The 20,400-nt window shown below is 42.4% G+C and overlaps 1 protein-coding gene across 1 annotated transcript in view; it reads right to left on the reverse strand.

The window, feature by feature from the left end:
* Positions 1-20,400, reverse strand: part of CACNG2 (calcium voltage-gated channel auxiliary subunit gamma 2) — a 160,947-nt gene that overhangs the window by 47,148 nt on the left and 93,399 nt on the right. The window contains exon 2 of the mRNA XM_073644366.1: positions 20,288-20,371. Coding sequence (XP_073500467.1) covers positions 20,288-20,371 — 84 coding nt within the window. The remainder of the gene's footprint in view (positions 1-20,287; positions 20,372-20,400) is intronic.

The following is a 20,400-nucleotide window of genomic DNA, read 5'->3' on the forward strand; positions in this document are numbered from 1 at the left end:
ATCTCTGGTTGCTATGGGCATAAAAGGGGACAAACTTATGGTGTGGCACCCATGCTCCCCTGACCTCAACCCCATTGAGAACCTCTGGAGCATCATCAAAAGGAGTGTCTATGATGGCGGGAGGCAGTTCACATCTAAGCAACAGCTCTGGGAGGGTATTCTGTCCTCATGCAAAACAATTGAAGCAGAAACCATCCAAAACCTGACAAATTCAATGGACGAGAGAGTTCAGAAGCTCCTTTCGAACAAGCGGTCCTATGCGCAAATGTAACATCACCTAGAATAAAGTTTTGAGTTGAAAACTGTTTGATTTCAGTTTGTAATAACCTGCCAATGCTTATAATTTCAAAAATGACCATTTTTTTTGTTCTTTATTAAAATGAAAAGGATGAAAACTCTGCTGTGCATAACAATTTGGAACATGCATTTTGAGTGCAGTTTGAGTTTTTTATTTTTTTAAAAATATATCGTTATCATAGGCAGTTTGTACAAAAACCTTTCAGTTGTACTCTAATAGTTATTTGACTGGAAAATTACAATGACTGCTATTCATATAGGTAATTTGGGAAAATCTGAGAAAATATTATTTGCATAATAATTTGGAACACAGTGTAGGTGTCCCCCACTGTAATCCATGCGACCGCTCAGCCGGGGAGAATAAGCCACTCCAGCGATCGGGCCCCGGAGCAGAGCTCAGGAGCGGTGCCCTGTCACTCACTGAGCTCAGCTCCGGAGTCACTCACTGCGGCGACTCATTCTCCCCGGCATCAGAGGTCAGAGGATTACAGCGGGGGACACTTAGGACAGGTGAGTATAAGGATTTTATTATTTTATTCTTATTGTTACACAGGGACACTGCGGGAGCAGACTACTACTACCCTCATCATTATCCCTTGCTGGTGCTGATCGCAGCGCCAGCAGAAACCATGATGAGGGCAGCATTCAGCACCCGACGCTTGGGAACAGCGCTAATTGTAGCGCTGATTCCCAGGCGCCGATCCGTGTGATCCTGATGCGGCACACGGTTGCCACACATGTGACACACACGGACACACGGGACACGGATATCTCTGGTACCGTTTTTTCCCGGTACCAGAAATATACGGACGTGTGAAACTGGCCTTAGTATTGGCTTCCAGTTATACATACAGTAGTACTTGAAAGTTTGTGAACGCTTAAGAACTTTCCATATTTCCGTATAAATTGACCTAAAACTACAATGGGTTTTCATACACGTCCTAAAAGACTTTCTCATTTCTTTTTGTTGAGGATAATTATCTAATATCACATGTCTGTGAGTTGCGAAAATATGTTAACCTTTTGTGTTAAAGAAGTGGTCCACTACATTGTATAATGATCCCATCGATTAACACCTTTTAACTAGCCATTTTTGTAAATACCTTCTGCTGCCATATGTGCCTGTGATCGGCGCTATCACTGATTGCTCAGTCTGCATCATGTGACTCTGGCTGCAGCCGCCTCTGACATCCGCTGATATCACGTTAACTTCTGGACTTCCTGGATCCACCAGGCGTAACCCAGTCGCATGAACCCCCCAGATTGACTGGACTGTGGGAGATGTTTCAATGCACGTCACAGCCCAGTATTCAGCGCGCACTTGCTTCCAATGAAAGCAGAGGAGAGATGGAAAGCTTGCGCTGGAAACTGGGCAGTGATGTGCGGTGAAACACCGCCCACAGTCCAGTCAATCAGTGCATGCAACTGGGTTACACCTGGGTGAATCCAGGATATTCTGAAGTTGACGTGAGCTCATCAGATGTCGGCGGCAGCTACAGCTGGGGTCACAAGATACAGACTGAGCTAGCAGCAATAGTGCTGCTCACAAGCACATATGGCAACAGAAGGTATTTACAAAAATATTAGTTAAAAGGTGTAAATCAATGGGAGCATTATATAATGTAGTGGACCATCTCTTTAAAAGATAATTTGAAGAGGAAATTAGAGTTTTGTGTTTTCAATCAATAGGATGACAATCAGGTGTGAATGGGTGACCTGTTTTATTTTAAGAACTGGGATCTATTATAATCTGATTTTCACAAAACATGTTTGTGGAAGTGTATCATGGCATGAACAAAAGGAGATTTTTGGGGAACTAAGAATAAGAATTGTTGAAGCTCATCAGGCTGTATCAAGTTACAAAACTATCTCTAAAGAGTTTCAACACCAAACACAGTCAGACAGATTGTGTTCAAGTGGAAAAAAATCAAGACCAGGTATTACCCTCTTTATCAGTGATCGACTAATAAAGATCACTCTAAAGCCCCCGTCTCACATAGCGATATCGCTAGCGATATCGCTGCTGAGTCACGGTTTTGGTGAATCACCAGCGACCTCACCAGCGATGTCGCTGTGTGTGACACTTTGCAACGATCAGGCCCCTGCTGTGAGGTCGCTGATCGTTGCAAAGTGTCCTGGACCATTTTTTGGTCGTTGGCCTCCCGCTGGCCAGCACACATCGCTGTGTGTGACCAGCGGGACCAACGATCTGGCTGGTAACTATGGTAAACATCGGGTTACTAGGGGCACGCGCGCACTTAGTAACCCGCTGTTTACCATGGATACCACTCTGCTACGGTGCGCGGAGGCTCCCGCGCACCGTAGCAGAGTGGTATCCATGGTAAACAGCGGGTTACTAGGGGCACACGCGCACTTAGTAACCCGATGTTTACCATAGTTACCAGCCTGCTCCTGCTTGCAGCAGGCTGGTAACGGGAGCAGGACATCGTGGAACGATTCTTTCCACGATATCGCTGCTCCCCTGATCGCTGGTGAGCCTGCCTGTTTGACAGCTCACCAGCGATGTATTAGCGATGCAGCAACGATCCCTGACAGGTCGTATCGTTGTCGGGATCGCTGCTGCATCGCTTAGTGTGACGGGGCCCTAAGAGTAAGGCATATAATAAAGGAACCCAGGGTAATCTTTAAGCAACTAAAGGCCTCTCTCATTAGCTAATGTTAATATTCATGAGTCCACCATAAGGAGGACACTGGACAACAATGGTGTGCATGATGGTAAGATTGCCATTGCTTTCCAAAAAGAATATTGCTGCTTGTCTGCAGTTTGCAAACAATCACCTGAACAAGCCCGAAGACTGTTGGAACAAAGTTTATGGAGGATTAAACCGAAATGGAGCGGTTTGATTTAACCAAGAAGCTCTATGTTTGGAGAAAGAAAAACACTGCATTACAGATAAACAGGGAGAGAGTGATATCACATAAACGTTCAAATAATGATAGTAATGCACAGTGGCATGGAGTACACTTTACCGATCAAAGAAAATGCACCCGACGCATGTTTTGCATCAAGCTTCGTCAGAGGGTGTCTCACACTGATAACACTTCCTTTCATTGTAAATAATCTCTGGAGGCAGATTCTCAGGGAGATCTATGTCCGGCCCAGAATTCTTAAGAGCTCATTTACATATTAAGAAAAACATGGATTTCTCTGGAATAAGATGTGGATTGCAGATATTAAGGTATCACTTTATTCAGCTTTCTATGACCTACATGCCCATACAGACGGTTTAAGTTAGATTGTACTGACATCTGATTCATGCTGCCCAATGCATGGGCAGCATGTATCAGACACTGGCTGTATGATTTCAGCCATGTATGTTTGAGAAAAACATACTTTAAAAGCCGCCAGGGACCAAGCTGCATGGGTGACTAGTTGAAAAGGCGGATCCCCGGCGGGTTCTCCCTGTCCGCTTCCCTTGAGTGACAGGTCTCTCCTGCCTATTCGACTAGTCTCCTGTGCGGTTTAGTCCCCAGCGGCTTTTAAAGTATGTGTCTCTCTGAAATGCCGCAGTGTTTCAGAAACAAACAAAATCATACAGCCAGTGCCTGATACATGCGGCTCGTGGATCGGGCAGCATGTATCAGTTGTCAGGTTCCCTATAAAAGGCCATGATCTGCTCTGACATTGATCACTGCAGATAGAGGCAGATGTCAGCTCCTATAACTCAGCTGGCTTTCAAACTGACCGTGCATTGGTTTTGTTGCAATGGAAGGTGAAGGTGGCCCTAGGAATCTATTCCTCTGGTGGGTCCACTTAAATCCCCTCCGATGATGACTACATAAAAGTCCTCTAATGATAATCTCCTGCTGATAAAACAGTGATTTTATCAAAACTGCAGCAAGAAGCCTAGTAAGTGATATATCCATAGGCGGATTATAATGAGGGCAATTTGGGCTACCGCTCAAGACCCGAGGCTCCAGGGGGCCCATGAATTGCCCCCCATTTTAATTCGCAATCAAGTGTTTTTTATCACCGCCGCAGTCGCATGTTTAAATTGTCACGGCCGCGGGCCTGCAGCCGCAGGCTGTTGTAATGATGCTGGGCCCGCCCTGCCGAATGACGTCAAGCAGAGCAGGACCCAGCATACACAGCACGGGCGCGTCTGTTCAAAAGCTGAAGTGACACACGTGCATGGCAGCGACGTCACACTCCCGTCACACGCCAAGTCCTGCTGGCTTTATAAGGAAGCGCACAGCGCAGGTGCAAAAGAACAGTGAGTATTTATTTTTTTAAATATGAGAGTGCATTATACTATTGTGGATGCCTATGGGGGTGCATTATACTACTGTGGATGCCTATGGGGGTGCATTATACTACTGTGGATGCCTATGGGGGTGCATTATACTATGGATGACTATGGGGGTGCATTATACTACTGTGGATGCCTATGTGGGTGCATTATACTACTGTGGATGCCTATGGGGGTGCATTATACTACTGTGGATGCCTATGGAGGTGCATTATACTACTGTGGATGCCTATGGGGGTGCATTATACTACTGTGGATGCCTATGGGGGTGCAGTATACTACTGTGGATGCCTATGGGGTGCAGTATACTACTGTGGATGCCTATGGGGTTGCAGGGGGTGCAGTATACTACTGTGGATGCTTATGGGGGTGCATTATACTACTGTGCATGTCTATGGGGGTGCATTATACTACTGTGGATGTCTATGGGGGTGCATTATACTACTGTAGATGTCTATGGGGGTGCATTATACTACTGTGGATGCCTATGTGGGTGCATTATACTACTGCGGATGCCTATGGGGATGCATTATACTACTGTGGATGCCTATAGGGGTACATTATACTACTGTGGATGCTTATGAGGGTGCATTATACTACTGTGAATGTCTATGGGGATGCATTATACTATTGTGGATGTCTATGGGGGTGCATTATACTACTATTGATGCCTATGGGGGTGCATTATACTACTGTGGATGTCTATAGGGGTGCATTATACTACTGTGGATGCCTATGGGGGTGCATTATACTACTGTTGATGCCTATGGGGGTGCATTATACTAATGTGGATGTTTATGGGGATGCATTATGGTCTCCTTTTCTTGATCTGATTGAAGGAATTCCCTGATGTACCCCTGAATGACCAAAAGAGGGGAAAAGCGTCGGAAGAAGATGTCATTAAGCTAAGTATACAACTGCTCAGGACATATAGGATGTGTGTGTGTATATATAGATAGATAGTCCATAAAACGTGACTGAGGTATATGGATGTTTTGTGATATTAATTTCGCTGCCACTTAACCGGCTATTTATGATCTGAAGGGTTATTCTTTGTTTGACAAGGACATCATATATGTTTCTTCTTGGACTTTGTTAGGGTTTTGTTCTGGTCAGATTGTTGAATAATATTTCTCATATATACCCCTCAGCCCACTAGTATCTATATTTTATATATTTATATATGTTCATTACATATTGTCTGATCCCCTATTGAGGAGGCCTGGTCAGTTACAGTAGTGGTAGGGATACATAAGGGCAGTGGATGAGGAGTGGGGGCATTTATGTCTTTGTGTATGGGTTTTTTAAAATTAACTAAATAAAGAGATTTTTATAAGGGTATTTTTGTTATGGTTACATGTATAAGGCCATATAGGTTGATCATTTTGGTTGTTGATTGAGGGGGCTATTAGGGGGCTATGTGGGGGCTCATATTGTATGTAGGGGGCTATTTGGGTCCTACTATTGTATGTAGGGGGCTATGTGGGTCCTCATATTGTATGTAGGGGCTATGTGGTTCCTCATATTGTATGTAGGGGCTATGTGGGGGCTCATATTGTATGTAGAGGGCTATGTTGGGGCTCATACATTGTATAGGAGGATGTCAGCATACTTAATTCTGCTCAATATTAAGTGATACAATTAATATAAAAAAAAAATATAATTAATATTGAGCAGAATTAATTTCAGCCTATTGATGCGGCCTCCACAAAAAGTCATGGTCTCGCATGTGGCCCCTCGGTAAAATTAATCTCCCACCCTGCTTTATTTTATATAGCGCTATTTTATGTATAGTGCTGTACATAAGGAAAAAATTTGCGTGCCGCTATCTCTGCCGTTTTCCATCTACAGATCTGAACCAGAGCACCTGTGTTTTGCTCACATAACCTATCACATGATCTATCAAAGGGGATCATGTGACATGTCACGTGATACATCAGGTGCCTGGGGGACCACACCTTCTAAACTGCCCGGGGCCCTGGCTGCTCTTAATCCACCCATGGATATATCGCTAGAATCAGGGTCTCTGTCCCTACATCATACGCTTCTCAGACGAAGTGGGAAAAATCTAATGACAAAGTCTCTTTAATAACAGTTATCCAAGACATATCACTCTTTTGTAAATTGTTGCTAAAATATTGATACTCTGTACAACCCAGGCGTTACAATAAACATATGAACCGATTGTCATATTTGTTAAACGCCATTATGTGCCAGGGTATGTAATGTACTGCTTGTACTCAGTATGCTGTCAGAAGTGAGGATTGTGTAACATTTAACAAATGGATTTGCACAGGTTATATCACCTTGGAAAAACTTGCAATATTTCTATGTGTTGGTGAGATTATTACTTTAACGTGACACCACTAAACTCGGTTGTCAGATTATTGTCCTAAAAATGCAGAACTCGCAATAAATCCAGGGGGCTGCATGAAAATATGATACTGCAAAATCTTCTGATCACAGGACCTTATAGCAACGTATGGGTGTACCTATACCCCATTCCCTTTAGCCTTTCCATCTCTCGGTTGAACTTGATGGACGTGTATCTTTTTTCATCCGTACTATGTAACTATGTAACGTGATCAGCAACATGCCCGAGGCTTTTTACATAACCATCTTATTGATTTTGGAGTGATTTTTTTGGTACACAGAAGCTGCGCTATCAGTTCACAGCGATGATGGTGACATACATTTTTAATTACACTCTTCCACTATATAGTCAGGTAGAATGTCACACCATCCAGAAAACCACAATATGCGAAAGGTCCAGGTCAAAGCTAGAAGGGTTTATAGAAAAATCACCCCAGAAGGGTCATTCAGAAATAGTCACTTACCCCGGTTGTTCCAAGTACAATGAGTATTTTCTGCTGCATTTTTTTTTTTTTTTGCAAAATAAGCAATAGCAATCTGTTCTGATTATTGCATCCCCCTCCATTTTTTTTATACGTTTTGACCTTTTTGATGCATTTTTGATGTAAATTTAATATAATTTTTTTATGCATTTTTAGTGCAGAAATGTAGGGGTTCTGGATTTAAAAATGCACTCGCATTTTTTACATACTTTTTATAGAATAGAAGCCATTCATTGGCTCTAATTGATAGATATAGCAGAAATTCTGGGCAAAAAAAATTCAGGGTTGGAAATATGGTTAAAATATTTTTCTTCTTAAAGGGGTTGTCCGGTCTAAAACTACAAGTCTGCATTCACTCTGACTGCAGACTTGTGAATCTTCACATCGCGCGCACTGCTCATTGTGAGGATTCTCCCGTGCTGGCGCCAGAAACGGGGGTCATGAGACCATAAGTATGTGATATGCATACTCCCGGCCACATCCCAACTAGACTATTTCCAGCCTCACTCGATACATTTGCATTGAGCAAGGCAGCACACATCTAGTCGGAATGTGGCCGGGAGTGAGAATAATATTTCTGGTTGATAGAAACTGACACCACCATTTTCTGGCATATTGCATGTGTTGGAAAGTCCAACGTCAACATCAAAAGTTCTTTGATCAGGATGATCAGACTGTGTGTCTTCAATTGGAGGAGAACAGATAACTGTATCCAGCAGGGATATAAAATGCCCGAGCATGGTTCAGAAAAGGGGGCATTCCAAGGGGGGACCATGCATTCAAATTGGACCATACCAAGGAGAGATACCTGAAGGAACTAGCTGAAGAACGAGGCGCCGATTGGAGATATAGACCTGAGTGTGTGAAGGGTTCTGGTTAAAGAGGAGCTTTCACTACATTTTTCATTTTAAACTATACAGCCCACTTGCTCACTAGAAAGTGGCTGAAGGGCTAATCAAAATTTTGTTGTTTTTTTTTATTTTCTTCACTGCGTTGTGGAGCTATAGGCTCCTACAGTTTAGGGTTTCCAATATACAAATTTCCCATTCAACCAAGACAGTGGTAACTCATTCTCTGGGTGAGTTTACTTTTTCTCCTCTATGCTGCTGCCCAATCATACGAAGGCAGCGGCTTAAAGGGGGGAAAAAAAAAAAGAAACGTCAAAACAAGCATTGTCAGCATGATCTCTCCCTGTTATTACACCCTCCGGAGAGGAGAAGAGCTTCAGTTTAGGTTTGTCTATAGCAGTGAAGATCATCGTGGGAGCAGCATTTGTCACACATGGAGATTGATGGTATGAACCCTCTCTGAAAGGGTCCTCCATGATATATATATATATATATATATATATATATATATATGTTCTTGTATAATGCAGTGTATTTAGTATTGCATTCCTATAATGCAATACAACAATCAGGAGCTAATGTGAAGCTCTGCCTTTGATTAACATTGTCCCTATAATACATCTTCATTAATGTTTGTGCTGTTTTGTCTTATTTTTCAGTTTGTTTTTCCTCTATGCAGGAAAAAAAGTGCTTCAATGTGGAAAACATCAACAAGCAAGCTAGGGGCTGCTGATGGATCTTATTGTGGCTGTATTCTATTCTAATTGTGACTTATGTGAATAGTTAGGAAAGCTCAGCTCATTAACAGATGAATACAAGATGCTCATTAACACGTAAATATCCAAACTGTCTAATTAGCGTATAAATATCTAATATTGGTGTTCAGTATACATTTGTTAAAGGGGTAATCCAGCAACAAACATTTATCAATTATTTACTGAATAAGTACAGTCCCCCGACCACAATGAGGAGGAGGGCTAAATCACTACTCTATTAAAGTTAATTTTTACACACTGGTTCGGCTCCTTTTTCCTATGGCTGCCGCCCTTTGCTGTGCTACACATCAGATTTTACAAGTTACCCGACGTTTCACTCTGACATCATCTTCCTAAGCCTCTTAAGGCAAGTTAGAGTCACACTTGTGTCTTAGTATTGAGACTCTAGAGCTCAGTTGTTGTTTAGCGTGTTCCACCATCTGTTCACATTGTGCAGGTATCTTGCAATTCTACTGTGATTTCTACATAGCCTGCAGTCCTGCAGGTTAATACACACACTTACACGCCTTGACATGGCATCATTGAGGTTATTAATGATTGTCTGAGGAATGTTCTGCTACGTTGAATGGACTTGGGCACATACAAATGATCAAGATCCGCTGCTGGCAGCTTTTTTTTGCATTTGCCAACTAATGATAATGCCGAAGTCCAGAGACACTGCAGGCCTTGGTAGCACATTTAGGCCACACAGGCTGCTCACAGTAGCATCAGCAACATGCAATCTGGCATTGTTGTATTTAAAAATGGGTCCTTTGACACTTTGGAGAAATGGCCGTGCCACTAGTTCCATGACCAAATAAATGTAAAGGCGAGTCAATAGTGTATCTGTAATAAAGAATAGAAGGTTTGGCTACTTTACATTATGCCACCCGACATCATAATTCCGGGAGTAAGACAGTTGTCACCGTTCTCTCGTAAAGGCCTCTTCATGGCCTTGCCCACATGGTCTCCAGGTGGAGACCCTAGGTTAGAATGAAGCAATGGAGGCTGGAATGAAGGTCTATCCTCTTCAGCGATGAGTTTCACTCTTGTCTTGGACACAATGATAGCTGGAGATTGGTCTGGAGACTGCATGGGCAATGCCATGAAGAGGTCTTCACAAGGAAACGTTACTCCGGTCCTACTCCCGGGATTATAGTGTGGGTTGGCATAATGTACTGTAGCCAGACCCCTCTAATCTTCATTTCTGGTGCACTACATTGATTTGGTCATTCAACTAGTGGGTGGTCATTTTTCCAAAGTGTTGCAGGAGCCATTTTTCAACATGACAACACCAGACCACATGTTGCTCGTGCTACTATGAGTAGCCTGCACGGCCTTAACATGCTACCATGGCCTGCAGTGTCTCTGGACTTGTCTACACATCTGGGACATCATTGATTGGCAATTGAACAAGGAGCTGCCACCATTGGATTTTGATAATTTGCTGCCCAAATGCATTCAACGCTGTAGAACATTCCTCAAAAAACCATTAATAACCTCATTTATAGCAGCCATGGTTGTAAGTGTGAGGATTCTGCGCATGGCGCAAACACTCTATACTGAATAAACCAAGGTGTTCTGAAAATTTTGTTTGCATTTTTTCACCATTTGCATATCATTAACATGTCTATCCATCCTGTGATTTCTAGCATTCAATGACTTTTCCTCCTTGGTGTTACAGTATGTGATCCAGAACCTCTTGTGAGTTTGCCCATCCAGGAGTCACTATAGCCTTCACTGAAAAGCATGAAGGGAGGGTTTGTGGAGCGTTTACTGCAGAGAGCACTTACGTGTTAGGTAATGCTCAGAGAACTCTTGTGAGAGATGCAAATGTCGGATTGAAACTACAAAACTACACATAGGTAACTTAAACACCTCTATATGCCTCCTATTTAAAACTTTGAGTAGTTTTGCAGGGTCAAGACTGCTGTCAGATTCCCTTAACCCCTTCGCAACCTTTGGTTTTGTCGTTTTTGCTTTTTCGTTTTTTGCTTCCCTTGTTCCCAGAGCCATAGCGTTTTTATTTTTTGTTCAATATGGCCATGTGAGGGCTTATTTTTTGTGGGACGAGTTGTACTTTTCAACGCCATTACTAGTTTTACCATATCGTGTACGGGAAAACGGGAAAAAAATTCCAAGTGCGGTAAAATTGCAAAAAAAGTGCAATACCACAGTTGTTTTTTATTTACTTTTTTTACCACGTTCACTGACTGCTAAAACTGACCTACCATTCTTATTCTCCAGGTCATTACGAGTTCGTAGACACCAAACATGTACAGGTTCTTTTATATTTAAGTGGTGAAAAAAAATTCCAAAATTTGGTAAAAAAAAAAAATAATAAATGGCGCCATTTCCCGAGACCTGTAGCGTCTCCATTTTTCATGATCTGGGGCTGGGTGAGGGCTTATTTTTTGCGCGCCGGGCTGACGTTTTTATTAATAACATTTTAGGGTAGATCTGATGTTTTGATCGCCCGTTATTGCATTTTATTGCAATTTTGCGGCGACCAAAAAACGTAATTCTGGCGTTTAGAATTTTTTTCTCGTTACGCCGTTTACCGATCGGATTAATTATTTTTTTATATTGATAGATCGGGCGATTCTGAACGTGGCGGTACCAAATATGTCTATGTAGGGTTGTTTTTTTTATATATTTTATTTTGAATGGGGCGAAAGGGGGGTGATTTAAACTTTTATATTTTTTTTAATTTTTTTATATTTTTAAAAACTTTTTTTTTTCACTTTTTGCTTGCTTCAATAGTCTCCATAGGAGACTAGACGCAGCAGTTGTCTGATCGGCTCTGCTACATACAGGGGACCAGCAGATCCCCTGCATGCAGCAGAAATGGTCCTGTGCTATGAGCGCCGACCACTAGGTGGCGCTCATAGCGACCAGATCATGACAACCACAGGCATCTGCTGCAGACCCTGGGTTGTCATGCCCACCCATCGGTGACCCGCGATCACGTGACAGGGTCGCCGATGGGCGGGGCTTATGACGCGCTACCCGGAAGCGCGCGTTAAATGCCGCTGTCGGAGATTGACAGCGGCATTTAACATGTTAACAGCCGCGGGTGGATCGCGATTCCACCCGCGGCTGTTGCGGGCACATGTCAGCTGTAAGAATCAGCTGACATGTGCTCGGTTCAGTGAGGGCTCAGAGCAGCAGCTCTCACTGAACGGGGGGATCGCAAATGTGCGTACTAATACGGCATGGGTTGTAAAGGGGTTAAAAGCAATCTGTTACCTGGTTTTGCCAACTGATCTGAGAGCAGCATGATATAGAGACAGAGACCCTGATTCCTGCAATTGTGTCACTTACTGAGTTGCTTGCTGCAGTTTTCACTTTTTTAATCAGCAGTAGAGGACTAGTAAACCTGCTGCCATGTAGTTCGCCATATTCATGAGCTCTGTATAACCCCACCCCCACAACCGATTGGCAGCTTTCTGTTTTGCATATGCCCCTTGTAAACAGAAAGCTGCCAATCAGTGGTGGGGGCGGGGTTATACAGAGCTCAGCATTCAGAGAACTGCTAGATCTGCAGCAGAGAAAATAGGGATTTTATAAAAACTACATCAAGCAGAATAGTAAGTGACACATTGCTGGAATCAGGGTCTCCGCCCCTACTTTATGTTGCTTTCAGATGGGGTAGAAAAAACCTGGTGACAGACGTCCTTTAAGGGACACACAGCTAACAATTGCAATTTGCAGGTAATACTCCATTGGACAAAAAATATGCAAATTAGTTTTTCCTCCAGAAAGAAACAAACTGTCTAATGTACAAACACACACACACACACATACAGTAGGTACGGAAAGTATTCAGACCCCTTTAAATTTTTCACTCTTTGTTTCATTGCAGCCATTTGGTAAATTCTAAAATGTTCATTTTTTTTCTTATTAAAGTACACTTTGCACCCCATCTTGACTGAAAAAAAACAGAAATGTAGAAATTTTTGCAAATTTATTAAAAAAGAAAAACTGAAATATCACATGGTCATACGTATTCAGACCCTTTGCTCAGACACTCATATTTAAGGCACATGCTGTCAATTTCCTTGTGATCCTCCTTGAGATGGTTCTACTCCTTCATTCGAGTCCAGCTGTGTTTAATTAACCTGATAGGACTTGATTTGGAAAGGCACACACCTGTCTATATAAGACCTCACAGCTCACAGTGCATGTCAGACCAAATGAGAATCATGAGCTCAAAGGAACTGCCCAAGGAGCTCAGAGACAGAATTGTGGCAAGGCACAGATCTGGCCAAGGTTACAAAAGAATTTCAGCATTACTCAAGGTTCCTAAGAGCATAGTGGCCTCCATAATCCTTAAATGGAAGAAGTTTGGGACCACCAGAAGTCTTCCTAGACCTGGCCGTCCAGCCAAACTGAGCAATCGTGGGAGAAGAGCCTTGGTGAGAGAGGTAAAGAAGAACCCCAAGATCACTGTGGCTGAGCTCCAGAGATGCAGTAGGGAGATGGAAGAAAGTTCCACAAAGTCAACTATCACTGCAGCCCTCCACCAGTCGGGCCCTTATGGCAGAGTGGCCCGACGGAAGCCTCTCCTCAATGCAAGACATATGAAAGCCAGCATAGAGTTTGCTCAAAAACACATGAAGGACTCCCAGACTATGAGAAATAAGATTCTCTGGTCTGATGAGACAAAGATAGAATTTTTGGTGATAATTCTAAGCGGTATGTGTGGAGGAAACCAGGCACTGCTCATCACCTGCCCAATACAATCCCAACATTGAAACATGGTGGTGGCAGCATCTTGCTATGGGGGTGTTTTTCATCTGCAGGGACAGGACGATTGGTTGCAAATGAAGAAAACATAAATGCGGCCAAGTACAGAGATATCCTGGATGAAAACCTCTTCCAGAGTGCTCTGGACCTCAGACTTGGCTGAAGGTTCACCTTCCAACAAGACAATGACCCTAAGCACACAGCTAAAATAACAAAGGAGTGGCTTCAGAACAACTCTGTGACCATTCTTGACTGGCCCAGCCAGAGCCCTGACCTAAACCCAATTGAGCATCTCTGGAGAGACCTGAAAATGTCTGTCCACCCACGTTCACCATCCAACCTGACGGAACTGGAGAGGATCTGCAAGGAAGAATGGCAGAGGATCCCCAAATCCAGGTGTGAAAAACTTGTTGCATCATTCCCAAGAAGACTCAAGGCTGTACTAGCTCAAAAGGCTGCTTCTACACAATACTGAGCAAAGAGTCTGAATACGTATGACCATGTGATATTTCAGTTTTTCTTTTTTAATAAATTTGCAAAAATGTCTACATTTTTTTTTCAGTCAAGATGGGGTGCAGAGTGTACTTTAATGAGAAAAAAGTGAACTTTTTAGAATTTACCAAATGGCTGCAATGAAACAAAGAGTGAAACATTTAAAGAGGTCTGAATACTTTCCATACCCACTGCATATATATATATATATGTATATATATATACAGTCATGTCTGAAAGTGTTGGCACCCTTGAAATTGTTCCTGTAAATGGAGTATTTCTCCCAGAAAATTATTGCAATTACACGTTTTGTACCTTTGTGTGTTGGAACACCACAAAAAAACAGAGAAAAAAAAAAAGGCAAATTAGACATAATTTCACACAAAACCTAAAAAATTGGCCGCACAAAATGGTTGTCACCCTCAACTTAATACTTGGTTGCACACCCATTGAAATAAATAACTGCAATCAATCGCTTCCTATAATCATCAACAAGCTTCTTACACCTCTCAGCTGGAATTTTGCACCACTTTTCTTTTGCAAACCGCTCCAGGTCTCTCATATTTGAAGGCGCCTTCTCCCAACAGCAAATTTAAGATCTCTCCACAGATGTTCAAAGGGATTTAGATCCGGACGTATTGCTGGCCATTTCAGAACTCTCCAGCGCTTTGTTTCCATCCATTTCTGGGTGCTTCTTGAAGTATGTTTGGGGTCATTGTACTAATGGAAGACCCATGATCTAGGACCAAAACCAAACTTTCTAACACTGGGTTCTACATTGTGACTCAAAATCCTTTGCTAATCTTCAGATTTCATGATGTCTTACACACAGTCAAGGCACCCAGTGCCAGAGGCAGCAAAACAACCCCAAAACATATTTGAACCTCCACCATATTTGACTGTAGGTACTATGTTCTTTTCTTTGTAGGGCTCATTCCATTTTTTGGTAAACAGTAGAATGTTGTGCTTTACAAAAAAGCTCTATCTTGGTCTCATCTGTCCACAAGATGCTTTCCCAGAATGATTTTGGCTTACGTTCATTTTGGCAAACTGCAGTCTAGCTTTTTTATGTCTCTGTGTCAGCAATGGGGTCCTTCTTGGTCTCCTGCCATAACATTTAATTTCATTCAAATGTCAACGGATAATTTGCACTGACACTTATGCACCCTGAGCCTAAAGGACAGCTTGAATTTCTTTGGAACTTGATTAGGGCTGCTTATCCACCATCCGGAACCAATGAAATACAACCCAAAACAGGCCAAATATTGTAAAATATACAGTACAGACCAAAAGTTTGGACACACCTTCTCATTTAAAGATTTTTCTGTATTTTCTTGACTATGAAAATTGTACATTCACACTGAAGGCATCAAAACTATGAATTAACACATGTGGAATTATATACTTATCAAAAAAGTGTGAAACAACTGAAAATATGTCTTATATTTTAGGTTCTTCAAAGTAGCCACCTTTAGCTTTGATGACTGCTTTGCACACTCTTGGCATTCTCTTGATGAGCTTCAAGAGGTAGTCACCGGAAATAGTCTTCCAACAATCTTGAAGGAGTTCCCAGAGATGCTTAGCACTTGTTGGCCCTTTTGCCTTCACTCTGCGGTCCAGCTCACCCCAAACCATCTCGATTGGGTTCAGGTCTGGTGACTGTGGAGGCCAGGTCATCTGGCGTAGCACCCCATCACTCTCCTTCTTGGTCAAATAGCTCTTACACAGCCTGGAGGTGTGATTGGGGTCATTGTCCTGTTGAAAAATAAATGATGGTCCAACTAAACGCAAACCGGATGGAATAGCATGCCGCTGCAAGATGCTGTGGTAGGCATGCTGGTCCAGTATGCCTTCAATTTTGAATAAATCCCCAACAGTGTCACCAGCAAAGCACCCCCACACCATCACACCTCTTCCTCCATGCTTCACGATGGGATCCGGGCATGTAGAGTTCATCCGTTCACCTTTTCTGCGTCGCACAAAGACACGGTGGTTGGAACCAAAGATCTCAAATTTGGACTTATCAGACCAAAGCACAGATTTCCACTGGTCTAATGTCCATTCCTTGTGTTCTTTAGCCCAAACAAGTCTCTTCTGCTTGTTGCCTGTCCTTAGCGGTGGTTTCCTAGCAGCTATTTTACCATGAAGGCCAGCTGCACAAAGTCTCCTCTTAACAGTTGTTGTAGAGATGTGTCTGCTGCTAGAACTCTGTGTGGCATTGACCTGGTCTCTAATCTGAGCTGCTGTTAACATGCGATTTCTGAGGCTGGTGACTCGGATAAACTTATCCTCAGAAGCAGAAGTGACTCTTGGTCTTCCTTTCCTGGGGCGGTCCTCATGTGAGCCAGTTTCTTTGTAGCGCTTGATGGTTTTTGCAACTGCACTTGGGGACACTTTCAAAGTTTGCACAATTTTTCGGACTGACTGACCTTAATTTCTTAAAGTAATGATGGCCACTCGTTTTTCTTTACTTAGCTGCTTTTTCCTTCCCATAATACAAATTCTAACAGTCTATTCAGTAGGACTATCAGCTGTGTATCAACCTGACTTCTGCACAACACAACTGATGGTCCCAACCCCATTTATAAGGCAAGAAATCCCACTTATTAAACCTGACAGGGCACACCTGTGAAGTGAAAACCATTTCCGGTGACTACCTCTTGAAGCTCATCAAGAGAATACCAAGAGTGTGCAAAGCAGTCATCAAAGCAAAAGGTGGCTACTTTGAAGAACCTAGAATATAAGACATATTTTCAGTTGTTTCACACTTTTTTGTTAAGTATATAATTCCACATGTGTTAATTCATAGTTTTGATGCCTTCAGTGTGAATGTACAATTTTCATAGTCAAGAAAATACTGAAAAATCTTTAAATGAGAAGGTGTGTCCAAACTTTTGGTCTGTACTGTATAACAAACTTTATTGGATCAAGCTAAAATACATGTGAGGGGGTTGTAAAGGAACAACCAGAGAGGAGGAACTAGACAAGCATATGTTTCCCACATGTACATATATATCATAGACAAACATAGAGAGACATGTTAAACAGTGAAGATCTCTCACATCAAGGCAATAGTAAAGTGCCTCAAAATGAAAAGAAAGTGCTTTGATGAAAGAAGCTCCTGACATATATCCTGCAGTGGAGCAGACCCAAATAGAGGTGAATGGTTTAGGTGAGATTAGTAAGTCTGGAGCGTTTTGGCGCCAGCCTTCGTCAGGGGGTGGCGTCATCTAGCATCTAGGGAAGGGGAGGTATAAAAAGGGATGTGAGCCAATAGGAGACGGCAGTGGTTGTGGCATGACATGAGCGAGCACAGGAGGACATCGAGCATCGCTGCACCCCCTCCGCACGTGACCCCAGAAGTTGCAGTCATGTGACGCGGTGCCGGGGGAATGATGCGAGAGGGGGTCACGTGTGGAGGGGGCGCGGCGCTGCTCGATGTCCTCCTGTGCTCGCTTGTGTGATGCCACACCCACCGCTGTCTCCTATTGGCTCACATCCTTTTTTATACTTCCCCTTCCCTAGATGACGCCACCCCCTGATGAAGGTTGACGCCGAAATGCGCGTCGGGGTGGGCGCTTCATCGTGTGTCCCCTTGCTCCAGACTCCTACCCAGGTACATATACTAATCTCACCTAAACCATTCACCTCTATTTGGGTCTGCTCCACTTCAGCATATATGTCAGGAGCTTCTTTCATCAGAGCACTTTATTTTCATTTTGAGGCTTCCTTGCACTACAGCACTTTACTATTGCCTTGATCTGAGAGATCTTCGCTGTTTAACATGTTATATACTCTCTATGCTAAAAATATACTTTGCAATATCCTGCTTTGATGTATCCATGTTAATCTTGTACATTTGTCTATGATATATATGTACATGCGGGAAACACATGCTTGTCTAGCGCCTCCTTTCTGGTTATTTCTTTCCCACCTCCCTAACATGTACATTTTAGCTTGATCAAATAAAGTCCGTTATATATTTTACAATATTTGGCCTTTTTTCGCTTCTATTTCTTTGGTTCCAGTGCTTCATTTACCGATTGGTCAGTACAGTCCAATTTACACATGTACCCTAATTACGATTTATTTATACACACTGTTGAACACTTACTATTTCTCCTTTTTAAGTTTTTTTGATTTCTTATCACCCTCTCATGTGTATTATGACCTCTTGATTTTTTTGAGTTTGGTTTAACGTTATTCACCATCCAGACTATCCAGCGTTGCAACCTTTCATCAATTTTTCTCTGCCGTCCACGTCCAGGGAGATTAACTACACTGCCATGGGTTGTAAACTTCTTGATTATGTGTGCTCTCCTTGCCTAGTGTGGCACACACTGACACACAATGCAACGATTGAGTCAACTTCTCCCTTTTTTATCTGGTTTCAGGTGTGATTTTCATATTGACCACACCTGTTACTTGCCACAGGTGAGTTTGAACGAGCATCACATGCTTGAAACAAAGTTGTTTACCCACAATTGTGAAAAGGTGCCAACAATTTTGTTCGGCTCATTTTTATTTTTATTGTAAAATTATGTCCAATTTGCCTTTTTTTCTCATTTTTTTTGTGTTGTTCCAATACACACAAAGGCAATAATATATGTATAACAAAACATGTGTAATTACAATAATTTTCTGGGAGAAATACTTAATCTTTTGGAACAATTTCAAGGGTGCCAACACTTTCAGCCATGATTGTATGCACTTCAGTTTTCAGAACGTTACGATTCTAATACCAGGGTTTAAAGTGAACCTGACAGTTTATTAATGCTGCCCAAACCACAGGCAGCGTGAGTCAGAGATTGGCTCCTTTATTGCATCCATACGTTACAGGAAAAATATACTTTGAATACTGGCTGGGAAAAAGGTGATTAAAGTGACTAATCCTAAAGAGAGGTTCCCGGCCGCTTCTCCCTGCCCCGATGCCTTAGACTGACTACCTATACACAGATGTAGGGATAGACCTGCCAAGGGAACAGGTTAGGGAGAAGCTAACAGGGACCGACCTCTGTGACTAGTTGTCCTAGTCACTTTATCCTCAGCTGGCATTCAAAGAAGTAAGTTTTCTCTGAAATGCTACAGAGTGAAACATTAATGGATGCAATAATGGAGCCGGTCTCTGATTCATGCTGCCCATGGTTTCCGGTAGCGTGAATCAGCTGTCAGGTGCTATTTAACTAGTAAAAGGATAAAGAATGATGATAGAGTTATACTAGTGAGTAATTGTATCCACTGTTCCATTGTATCCAGTCATTTATGCTGCTACTACAACATGACATACAGTAAAGGTAACGTTAAACACCTCTATACGTCTCCTATGTAGAACTGTTGGCAGATTTGCTGGGTCAAAAACTGCTGTCAGACTCCCTTAAAAGCAATCTGTCACCAGGTTTTTTGCCACCTAGAGCAGCATAACAAGAAGCCAAAAACCCCTTCCCCCATAATATTTGAAAAAACTTTCAATAAAAAACATTTTGAACACAAGAAGCCAAAAAGAGAAAGCACCTTCTGGTTCTATATTCTCAGTATAGAATGTAGGCTTCTTCCCAGCGGAAGCCACCCAAAAGATGACCATGGTTACTTCTTTTAACTTCCGAACCCTCTAACAGTTAAAAGAAGTGGCATAAGACGCAATGTCCTTTTGATATTGCTGTGCACTATGTTCACTTCATGGGATGCTTTTGCGAGCTGTTTTCAGGTGGATTCCGGACGGAATCTACCTGATCTAGACATTGACACTTTTTTCCATAATGACATATTTTCTTTCTTCTCACTTGTGTGATCCAATTTAGATTTGGTGGAAAATCAATACGGGACCCCAGATATGGCCATGTAAATGCTGTCATTGTGTGAAATCTAAAATAAGGGCTTATTTGGGTGAAAGCCTGAAATTTCTCAAAATGAAGCTGTTTGGGTCATTCTGGTTGAATTTGTCTATAATAGCTAGTAATAATAAATTACATTACTAATTAACAAGATAAGGCAGCCAAACAAACATAGATGTAAAGACTTACGTAGGAAATATTCGGCAGTGTCTGCTTCATAGTCTGCATCTTCTGGAAAGTGGTCAATCTGTTTGCACACACCCTTAAAATTACCTAGGGAAAAATAAAAGACTGTCTCAGAA

The sequence above is a fragment of the Phyllobates terribilis genome, unplaced genomic scaffold, assembly GCF_046119375.1.
Source record: "Phyllobates terribilis strain yellow unplaced genomic scaffold, ASM4611937v1 Scaffold_8__6_contigs__length_399053987, whole genome shotgun sequence".
NCBI lineage: Eukaryota > Metazoa > Chordata > Amphibia > Anura > Dendrobatidae > Phyllobates > Phyllobates terribilis.